Genomic DNA, 12089 nt, shown 5'->3' on the forward strand with positions numbered 1-12089 from the left:
TACTCGTTTGCTAATTCGCTCGCTAATTTAGTCGCTTACTCGCTCACTCGCTTACATCCACCCACTCTGTCTGCTCTATTCATCTGTCCCTTTCTATCTATCTATCTATCTATCTATCTATCTTTCTTTATTTCTTTCTTTCGTTCGTTCATTTTTTTTCTCTCTCTCTCTCTTTCCTTTCCCCACTCTTTCCGTCTATACTCCTCCTTCTCCTTCTCTTTTCCTTCTCCTTCTCCTTCTCTCTCCTTCTTCTCTTCTCTTCTCTGTCTCTCCCCTTTTTCTTTTGCACACTGTGTTGCTTGTCTGTCTGTCTCCCAGCGACGTGCAGACAATGCACTTTTTGCCTGACCCTCGCGTTATTGTTATTTGAGGTTGAAATTTAAGTGGTCGTGTACATACCTACGATTTGAAAAATCTTGTTTCTTCGATCTTTCTTAGCTTGTTTTCTTTTTCTCCTTTTTTTTATTATTTTTGTTTCTTTCCTTTTTTAAATGGCTGAGATCCTTAGGTTATTTTCTTTAAAATGATAGATTAATCCTAGCTAAGAATAAAAAGAAATAAAAAATAAGAAATATATTATCTTAGTTAGCGAGATCAAACGCGAATCGAAAATATCGATACTCGACGAGAGATCGTCTCGCACTTGTTGCGGAATATTTTTTACTCGTCATCGAAATTAATCAAATCGTTTCTCTTTTTTTCTTTTTCATGATAAATTTACGTTCATCATAAATAATCGACTATTACATTTTATCGTTGGATATTAATTTGAATTTTCTTCTTAATTAATTCAAATCACATATTACCCTTTACGTGCTACTTGATAATCTTTCCTATCTTACCTACTATCGGTAAAGAATTTCTTGATCTTTTATTTTTTCTTTTTTAATTCTTCTTATGAAAATTATACAGAAAAAAGCGGATAATTATAAAACAATTTAATAGTATATAATTATATAAAGTATTTATTAACATTAAATTAAATTATTATTATTATTATTATTATTATTATTATTGTTTATTTATTTTTCTTTTTTAATAAGACAGACATTTTGTTGAATCATATCAATGATATTTGTTCACACGATGAGACATTATTTTGCATATTGCTTACTTGAATTTCGAGAAGATGCAAGAAACTCGTATAGACTTAAATATTTCTTCTTCTCCTTTTTTTTATTTCTTTTCTTAACACAATGAAAATATATACGTCTTGGCGAGAAATATGAGATTGGTGGTGATGCAGCTTTTAATGATCATTCGCACCCTCGTTTCCCACGTTAGTGTATCCGAGAGAATCTCAAATACAGGCGGGAAAGACCAGCCACGAGTAAGATTTTCTCAGGATCTTTCGAACAGGCATGAACGGACATTTACAGGATGGACCCCCAGCAAGTTTCTCTCCTCCTCGGCTTGGAAACTTGTTTGGCTATGAGAAATTCTTCTTTTTTTACGGATAAACAGGGGTGAATCCCGTATTGCGACAATAATATGCCCCTTCTTAGCCGCCACCACCAGAAGAGAACATTCGTATGCTCGGGAAGCTGTTGCACCTATAGGGGGTCGTTGGACTAAGACGAGCGTCTCTATTATCATAATAAAGGATACCTAAATGTTATGTCGTACTAAGTTATAGCTTTGTTTTTTCTATTTCTTATGAGAATTCGAGTATTAGTATCACTGTATTCACGAATAAGAACTTTTACGTTTCTACAGGTATATCGTTTAAAACGTAAAAACGTATTTCCTAACGTATCTTTTAAAAGAGAAATTATTTCTTACTTTTGGATTAAGAAAAAAGATGTAAATTAGATGTGTATGATATAAAAGTTAGAATACAAAGGAGAAAACAAAATATTTGTCTAACTATAAGAATATACTAAGTTATTCCATATACTTAAATTTTGTAAAAGAGCACAGTCAAGCATTAAGGTATAAAAGGATTAGATCCCTCAACTAAAGGGAGAGTTTGAAATCTTCAAAAGTACAGTTCATTCTAATGAGTGAGGGATATACGGGATACCCTAGCAAGATAGTAAACCTGAACCCTAGTCGGTGGTCAGTTCTGTATTGCGTATATAACGGCGAAGAAAAGGAATAAGTAATTATCTATGCATCCAGATTTTTTATACCGGATAGCTTGAAAGAAGAAACTGGACTTCAAGCAGACATATCTAACTGTGTGAAATACACAGGCTGCTAAAATGCGTAGATGAGAAACAGAATGTGAGATAGTTTGGACAGAGAACCAGTTCGATGATAGAGGAGGGAGACAAAGATCATATTTAATATCGAGACATATTCACAATGCTGGCATATATGTCATTTCAAAATATATTTCAACTATGGGCCGACACGCTTGATGACAAATTCTACATATTCACACGCAGGGTACAGATAATGCATATTTTTAATACAGCAAAATTAATAGATGGATAAAAGGATACAATTGTACAAATAAACTTTGATATAATTGCAACAAATGATCTTACAATAAAAAGCATAATTTATTAATTAACTTACCAATTTTTCACATGTGTATGCGAAGATGAATTCTTCACATCAATTATGACATATGAATTTATAGAGAAACAAAATGATGGAATAAAATTAAACGAGTCTAGAATTTCGTTGTTTTTTAAAATAATACCAAATATAGAATATTATCAAAGCCATTATGATCCAAAATGTAAGAAACACAGACAAGTACAACGATAAGATGAACAACATTACATTTAAATTTTGAAAACATTTCTAACCACAAGATACATTGATTGTGTATTATATTTGAAATAAATATTTGTTGATTATATTCTATACAAATGACAATCTTCTTAAAATACATTTTATTGATTAATATATAACATAGAAGCGAGTTATTCATTGTGAAAAAAATAATGAAAGAAATCTATTTTAAAAATCATTTAGACATAAATTGGAACGTCATTTGTTTGACTACATGGATGATAATGATATAATTATTAAGTTAATTTTATTGTTAAGAGACGTGCTAATTTAATATACACTCTATACAAATATTAAATTTTTTTATTTTAATCTGTACATAATAATTATGACACATGTATTTATGTTCGTAAGAAACATGCCACATAATAAATTTATGTTTATTAAGTTTTCATTATAACAGCAAATATTTTTTCACATATACATATATACATATATACATATACATATATATATATGTAAATAAATTATCAAATTCCTATCAGCACATACTATAATATTTGAAAATATTTAACAATAAATCATCCAATTGATAAGTTTCTTTGGCAGTTGGGATGCATATTGTTCTTTATTATTGTTCTTGTTTGTTCTTATCTAAATAATTATATTTTATAAATCTACAACCTTGGGTAATTTGTGCTCCTTCGTTGACAAAGTGGCAAGCAAAAAGTAGCATATTGCGTGGCTGCACTCTTATTGCAAATCTCATAAACGCTGCTGAATATACACATAATGCTAAAAAAGATTAGTATTAAAGTCTAAAAATAAATGAGAAATATCCATTTCCCTATATAAAATGTTTTTTTTTTAAGTGTAATTTAACATTTAATGATAAACGATAAGAAGTATAGAAAATCAATACGCAAATAAAAGTTTGATTTAACAAATACCATACAAAAACGTGAAGTATCTGTAAAATTAAATATTTTATAAACTATGTGTATACATAGGGTGCCCTGTAACCAGTGGTATAAGCGAGTAGGGGTGATTCTAGATTTTCGACTTAACTTTTTATATAGAATCACCCTTTGCTCGCTTGTACCAGCAGTTACAAGACACCCTATATATTTATATCAAACAGTTATTAGTATTAAATATCTTCTTACTTAAATATTTGCTTGTACAATAAACTGGAAATATTTGTACTATTATAATGAAGATTATGATACAATAATAAAAAACATTTTTATTAAAAATCTATATTTTCTCGAGTATAATTTTCAACAAATCCTAAACAAATATGATCCATTTAATTGTATTAATTTGCTAGTTTCTTTTAGTGATATTTATGTTTCAGATATAGAAACATAACCTATATAATCTTAGAAAAATATGAAAATAATACTTACCCGCCGTCATTTTACCGCTGATAAATTTCGGATCTTTCTGTATATCTGCAATAGTAGCTATAGGAATACCCCAATTAGCAACTGGTCCCCAAAAATGTGTACTGAAACAAAAAAGGTCCGAAATTTGACTAGGAAACAAAAAAGAAAATGATAAAAGTTTAGCGTTATTATACTTGCCTAAGAAAATAATCTCGAGTTTCTTTGCTTGAAAGGAGTTTCTTTAGACGATTCATTTTAATTTTTGCTTAATAATTCTTCCTGTGTTACAACTAATAGCAAAGTAAATAAAATATAATGGAATATTAAAATTGTTACACGTTTTTATAAATCTCAAAGTTAATGCTGAACACGAGTAATTGGTTAATAATATTGAATATTAATTCTTTTTACAATGAAACGATATCATTTAATTTTGTATAATTGCATAATCAATTTTTAAATAAATTATTCAACTCATACGATGTACAGTATTTCTTCTACGATGAAGAATACTTTGATTGGTCTTAAGATTGCGCGATCGATAATTAACATGAGCGCGATATTTAAATATGCTACATTAATTAGAAATTCAATAAGATTTTTAATTATTTTTAACGAAGTAATAATAATTTATATCTTCATTATTAATTTAATAATTTATAATAATGGCGTTTTTTATGGCTTGGTATATTTAAAGATTTAATATAAATAATATAAATGATTTATACACTATTTATTTATATGACTAATAATGATATGAAATACTATGAAATATTTTAGTATTTTTCTATTACACATGAAATTAAAAAGAAAAAAGTATTAAGATTTAAAAAGAGAACAAAATAACGAAAATCTTGCCACCAGATAGCGTTGATAATCGCGATATCAGTGCACCAACAACAAGATGGACGAATAAAAAATTCCTTTTGTTAGTTTGGTATCATTGATAAATACCATGTGTTACATGTTTGTAATTGGTAACGCCCATGGTACTAGCGTCGGTGTTGGGTGTGTTAATAATAGTTAATTCAAGTGTTTAAATTAATCAGATTAATTAATGTGAAATTCAATAAAACAAATAACTATAAAGTGTTCATAAAAAAGAGACAAGTTTTTTATTTATATTTAATATGGAATTAAACGTCTAAAGAGGAATAAATATCTATCTAGTATACAAAAGAATTTAAATTAGGCGTAAAAGATGAATCCTTTTATTCGGCTAAGTTTATTAGTCATTGGTCTTTTATTAGGCGTTGTCGGTCAATATGAATGGCAATCAAGAGATCCATTTGATGAAATTCGATTTAGGATAGATAAAGTTAATGCAGATAATTGTCCAATACAATATCTTGGTGATTTGTATTTACCAGAGGATTCGGTATCACATTTGCCAGATATAAAAGATATTAATATTAATCCTGTATTTCCAAATAGAACAGCTCTGTTACATTTACACAACATGGCATTGAGCAGATCTTTTTTTTGGAGTTATATACTTCAGTCTAGATTCATAAGACCAGCTATCAATGATACTTATGATCCAGGCATGATGTATTACATTTTATCAACGGTTGCTGATGTATCTTCTAATCCTTATATAAATGCTTCCGCTATATATTTTGCACCGAATACTTCATATTCTCCATCATACAGAGGATTCTTTAATAAAACAATGCCAAGGTTTGCACCGAGAACTTTTAGAGCAGATGATTTTAATGATCCTATACATTTGGAAAGAATATCTACTCGTAATACTTTTACTGTACAAGATCTTGGTGCATTTCCTAGCGATACTCTTAGCAAAGATTATACAACTGATTACTATAGGATAAATGAATGGTAAATATTTTTTATATCATTTAAAGAGTATATTAAAGGAAATTATATTTTCTAGTTGCACATATGGCTCATTTTTAATTATATATTGCAGGTACAAAAAGTGGTTACCTGATAATGTAGTAAAGAGACATGATACTAAAGCTACCTACCAAGTTGAAATTCGTTATGCTAATAATACTAATGAAACTTTTACATTTCATGGACCTCCAGGTATGAAATATCTTTATTACATTATAACATATATTGTTGCATTGTACTTCATGTATTTATTTCTATAGGTGCTGATGAATACCCTGGTCCTGTGAAGTGGACTCGACCTTACTTTGATTGCGAAAGATCTAACCGTTGGCTTGTAGCTGCTGTAGCACCAGTTGCAGATGTGTATCCACGACATACAGGATTTAGACATATCGAATATCCAAAGTGAGTTTTTCTTCTTGTTTAATATAAATATTGAATAATATTTGAATATCATATATTATTCTATTATCGTTTAATTTCTTTAGATATACTGCTGTATCTGTATTGGAAATGGATTTTGATAGAATAGACATAAATCAATGTCCAAAGGGTAAAGGAAATAATGGGCCAAACAGATTTGCAAATACTGCACGATGTAAAACGGATACTACAGAGGTAATTAATCTTTTTATAATAATAATTAATTGATATAATCAGTAAATTTGTTAATTAATAAATAAATATATATTTTTAGTGTGAACCATTGCATGGATGGGGATTTCGAAGAGGTGGTTATCAATGTAGATGCAAGCCAGGTTTTAGATTACCGACTGTTGTACGTCGACCATATCTTGGAGAAATAATTGAAAGAGCAACTCAAGAACAATATTATAATGGATTTGATTGTAGTAAAATAGGATGTACGTTGTTAGTATGTAATTAATATAATTAGAGTAACCAGAATCATGCTTCTAATTTTATTTCTTATAGGGATTCAAAAAATGCCAGTAGAATGGAAGAAAGCACCATATTATATTAGAGAAAAATATCTTGAACAGTATTATCAGTATAGGAATCTAACAACAGAGCCGGATTATTTAAGCTCGGAAAAAATGAATATCGATCAAACATTAAAATTCATTGGCAGTATAAATGCAAAAACATGTAAAAAGTATATTTCTTATTTGTTATTTCAACAAAATATATATTTTTATATATTTATATTAATTTATTAATAATATGTTATTAATTGTTATTAGATATACGGCAGAAGATTTAGTCTTGGATGGTGATATTGGTTTTGGAGCGGAAGAGTTCTTTGAAAATGAAGCAAAAATGGCAACCAGACTTTCTAATTTTATTAGTGCATTTCTGCAAATATCCGATACGCATGAAGTTTATTCTGGTAAAAGAGTACCAGATAAACCTCTTACGGAAGATCAGATGTTCGGCGAAACATTAGCTTTAATTCTTGGAGATACAAAAATTTGGTCAGCAGGAACATTCTGGGATAGAAATAAATTTACTAATAGGACATATTTTGCACCTTTGGCTTATAAAACTGAGCTTAATACGCGAAAATTCAAACTTGAAGATTTGGCTAGATTAAATGACACTGGTAAACACCACTTACAATTGTTATATATTATTTTATTTGATTGCTACTCGTATTATTATTTATATGAATGATTTCTATTTCTTTTCATACGTATGTTAACAGATGAAGTTTACATTAGAAAAAATTATTTCCAATTTTTGAAACAAAGATGGGCAGCCAATTTTGATGATTTAGAGAAATACTATATGAAAATAAAAATTAGATACAACGAAACTGGCGAATATCTTAAACAATATGAGCGTTATCCAAATCATTACCGGTAAGTATTATCAATAAACCAATTATGTACAAATAAAATTAAATGACTGACTCTTTTCTAATAATCCAAATGAATCTTATAGAGCAGCAAATCTGAATCATGGTTACTGGACAGTTCCATACTTTGATTGCGGTGGTAAAGTGAAAAAATGGGTAATTACTTATGCATCTCCATTCTTTGGTTGGGACAGTTTAAGACAAAAATTGGAATTTAAGTAAGTAATCAATCAAATAAAAATGTTCTTTTTATTTAAAATTTTAACGTTAAATAATTATACGTAATTAAATACAACATTAATTATTATTCAATGAAAATAATATTTGCAGAGGTGTGGTCGCTGTTACTATGGATTTACTTCAATTGGATATCAATCAATGCGATGATAAATTTTACCGTCCGAATGCATTTAAACATACACATAAATGTGATAGGAAAACATCATATGTAAGCTACTAATATCAAATTTATAACACTTTTAACGAATGCTTTAAATATAATTTATATTACAGTGTGTGCCCATCCTTGGTCGAGGTTTTGAGACAGGTGGATATAAATGTGAATGCAAACAAGGATTTGAATATCCTTTTGAAGATTATATTACATATTATGACGGGCAGCTAGTAGAGGCAGAGTTTAGTAATATTGTCAATGATAAAGAAACAAGGTAATAAGTGATTAATAATTTATTACATTTATGATATTAAAATAATTTACCTATTAACTAATTTTTATTTAAGTTCATTAATCTGACTCGAATGATTTTCTTTGCTTAATTTAATTTAAGTACAAAATATTTATAAATTAAATGTATCAACAGGTACGATATGTTCAAATGCCGTATAGCTGGTGCATCTTCAATTCAAGCAAGTTCGGTTATAATTCTGTCATTACTAATAGTAATTAATCCATTGCTGAGAAGATAAAATGACATTTTTGTTTATATTATGTTAAGTTATTTTTTTTTCTAGTAATATTACTTATGTTAGATGGATATTTTAATATGCCGTCCATTTTTTAAATCTTTTTAAAAAGGATTATTAATAATTATAGGATATACTCATCATGTTGCCGTCCATAAATTTAATGAAAGTTTTAATCAATGTAACATGCTGCCGTCCATAAATATTAAGAGATTTTTAATATATAAGTCCGTTTAAATAAATCTTATTTTTAAAGGAATCTCATGGAATATTTGACTAAATTTTTAATATGTCAGAGATATTGGTAAACTGAATTTTGTACCAAAAATAGTATTAAAACTTAAAAGAATTTTATAAACACAAAACCACTTCTATATGTAATCATAATGCTATATATATATATATAATTTATAATATATAATGTAAAAAATTGATATATATTTCAAATATTTTATACATTTTATATAAAGACAAATAAACGATTTATTTATGATTTGTCAATACGACACATTTTAATTATTTCTTCATTTTATACAATTATATAAATACAAATTGCTAAATAAAATCACTAAATGTTTTTTCTTATAGGAAAGATTATAACGCTTTTATAACTCAGTTGTGTTAAAATATAAAAAAATGATTTTTTAAAGGTACTCTTGTACACATTTGTGTAATTACTAAACTTAATGTATCTCATAAGAATGTATATTAACAACCCTACACACAATAATAGTTATGATCTTATAGATTAGTTGATGAGTGATAAAAAAAATTTAAACACAAAAAAAGCTACAACACGTAAGCACTGAAGATTGTTTTTTAATTTAGATTAATCGTCTAAAGTATGTACAATGTTTTATATATATATGTATACATGTATTTACGTATATATATAATATATATTTATTCTAACTTATTGAACTAACTTGTCATATAGTAGTTTTATAATATAATTACAAGGCAAAAGTGAGAGATATTACAAAATGTACAACTACAAATTCATAAATTACTTCTCATGAGTTCGCGACAGATCTGCTGTGTATATAGGATAATATAATATTAAAATAATTCAATGCGTGAAACGAACAAGTATGATACTATATTTATTAGTTGAGCTGAGTCTTTCGATGTCAAATAGCAATTCAACAAATATTACTTTAAATTTAAACGTCTATAACTAAACCATTATATGCACACTCAGTGTGCAATAAAAATGTACGTATTATATTCTCGTATGGAGCAGGAGGTACTTGAATATAATTCATTAATTTTAAAGCTTAAAAAATAAAACCGAAAAGTGTTATCTATATATATATGATCGTTAAATAATAGTAAGTGTAATATAATATATATATGTATAGCGTAATGTATTACAAATAGAATAATGTGTTATTTATTCTAAAGCATTATTTAAATAATTGAATTGTTTGAAAATTATATTATTAAAATTAAAATTCACTTAAAGTCTTTATTATTATGGTATTTAGTACTGCGATATGATACATTAATCTTAAAAGATAAAATGTCTCACTCATTTGCAGTATTTAAAGTTATACACACAAAAATAAAAAAAAAATATATATATACATATACATATACATTTATATAAATATATATATGTATATATATATACGTAGCAGAAATAAACAATATAATGCAAGGTAGTAGTATACAAAGATTTAATTTTATGATAGTAGTAGTGAATCCCTTTGGTATCCATTATTTATGAGAGATATGATGTACAAAAATCGACTTTCGTATTACCTGCAAATTTTCATTCATTTTACTTAATCGATATGTTTTATTAAAAAAAATAAATATTCTAATTTTAAGACCAGGAGTATAAATTTATATATACATATATAAATTTATGTATAAATATTAATAACGAATATATCACCAATTTTCAAAAACTGATAATCGAAATAATTCATAATGTTATCGTCAATTTTTTGCTAACGATAATAATTGTTTTTTACAATTTCTAAATAAATATGTCTTACCTTTACAGCGTTAGAAAAGAGATTACAGTACTGTGTATTTTTTTATCTCAATAGACTTAACACTGATCCATAATTATCGAATAAATAAGAACAATTAAATTATTTACATATTAGATTACTTCTACTTCAGTTCAAAACAATTTTGGTATCATTTAAATAATTTGAATTTAAAATAATAATTTTCTCGTTTATACTTAATCTACAATTTTTAATTTTTTTTCTTTTTCACAAATACAGAGTATAAATTCAAAACAAAATGTAGTTTTTTTCAGATATAATGTATTATTGCATTCCTTTTTTTTTTCATTCTAATATTTTCGAGATACACAATTTATTACATGTACAGTTTTAAAATTGTCTATTCTTAATGATGCCACAACACAAAAATATTATTGATAAAATTATATATCAGTTTTTGCCTTTTTTTTTTTAACTATCTATTTTAATTATGGCAATAGAATGTACGATATAGAGATACACCTTTCGTAATTACTATTACATTTTAACGTTTGAAAAAATAGATTGTAGCACGAAGGATATTAAAAAAATAACAAATGACGTTATTTTTTTTTGTAATATTTAAAAGGCACTATTAACGAAGATATAGTTCGTTTTTTCTCTTCAGTAATGAATTAGTATGGATAAGTGTTTAGTCTTAGCTTTGTACATAGTACATACAATGTTAGTACACTGCTCCACTTCCAACAGTCAAGTAATGTAATAATTAAATTTTAATATTGCTTCTACTATTCGATTAATCAATCATTCCGTTATAATTCTAATCGTTTCAAAATATTCCATTATATTTTGTGTGTGTCGTATAATCTATGTAAAAAAAAAAGTTTTGATAATTATTTTTCAATTTTAAATATTAATTTTATACGCTGATGTTGGAAGACAGGATGAAAACGGCAGTCAGAAGAAAAAGAAAGAGAAAAAGAGAGAAAGACAGAGACAGAGAAAGAGAGAGAGAGAGAGCAAAAGATTTTGAATAGATTTTTAATCCTGTATACAAGATTGTTTAAATGAAGGCACTTTTTAATGCTGTAAGGTACACCATTGCCATTACATAAATAATATTGGTTTTTGCAGCTTCAGAGAAATAGATAACAAAATATATCTGATTTTGGACTCACTTTCGATAAGACAATGATTATAATAAATCATTTGATACAATAATATATATACATACATATGTACAAGCTTTTTTTGTTTCTTTCTTTTTATCTTTCTATTGTTAACATTCTTTATGTAAAATTGTTTTCTTTTATTTTTTTTTCTTCTTTTCTTTATAAACAATGGCAAATTGACTACAAGAAAAAATGATACTTAGTAAGCGACGAAAAAATTAGTTATAAATATTTGACAAAAATCGAGTTACCCCTTTTTTCTTTTTACAATTCAATTCAAGTTTTC

At 26.9% G+C, this 12089-nt stretch overlaps 2 protein-coding genes across 2 annotated transcripts; one reads left to right on the forward strand and one right to left on the reverse strand.

The window, feature by feature from the left end:
* Positions 1-3194: 3194 nt before the first annotated feature.
* LOC122525292 (mitochondrial pyruvate carrier 1) lies at positions 3195-4616 on the reverse strand. The gene is made up of 3 exons (XM_043648003.1): positions 4272-4616; positions 4095-4195; positions 3195-3480 (listed from the first exon to the last, which is right to left on the reverse strand). Exons 1-3 carry the CDS (start codon positions 4325-4327, stop codon positions 3317-3319), a joined length of 321 nt encoding a protein of 106 aa, XP_043503938.1. The 5' UTR covers positions 4328-4616; the 3' UTR covers positions 3195-3316.
* Positions 4617-4977: 361 nt separating this feature from the next.
* On the forward strand, positions 4978-8929 carry LOC122525293. Its single transcript, XM_043648004.1, has 12 exons — positions 4978-5912; positions 6004-6122; positions 6191-6335; positions 6419-6548; positions 6628-6793; positions 6864-7044; positions 7133-7491; positions 7594-7750; positions 7833-7964; positions 8077-8194; positions 8260-8414; positions 8568-8929. Exons 1-12 carry the CDS (start codon positions 5275-5277, stop codon positions 8671-8673), a joined length of 2406 nt encoding a protein of 801 aa, XP_043503939.1. The 5' UTR covers positions 4978-5274; the 3' UTR covers positions 8674-8929.
* Positions 8930-12089: the final 3160 nt, after the last annotated feature.

Source organism: Polistes fuscatus, unplaced genomic scaffold (genome assembly GCF_010416935.1).
Source record: "Polistes fuscatus isolate 324 unplaced genomic scaffold, CU_Pfus_HIC Scaffold9, whole genome shotgun sequence".
Lineage (NCBI taxonomy): Eukaryota > Metazoa > Arthropoda > Insecta > Hymenoptera > Vespidae > Polistes > Polistes fuscatus.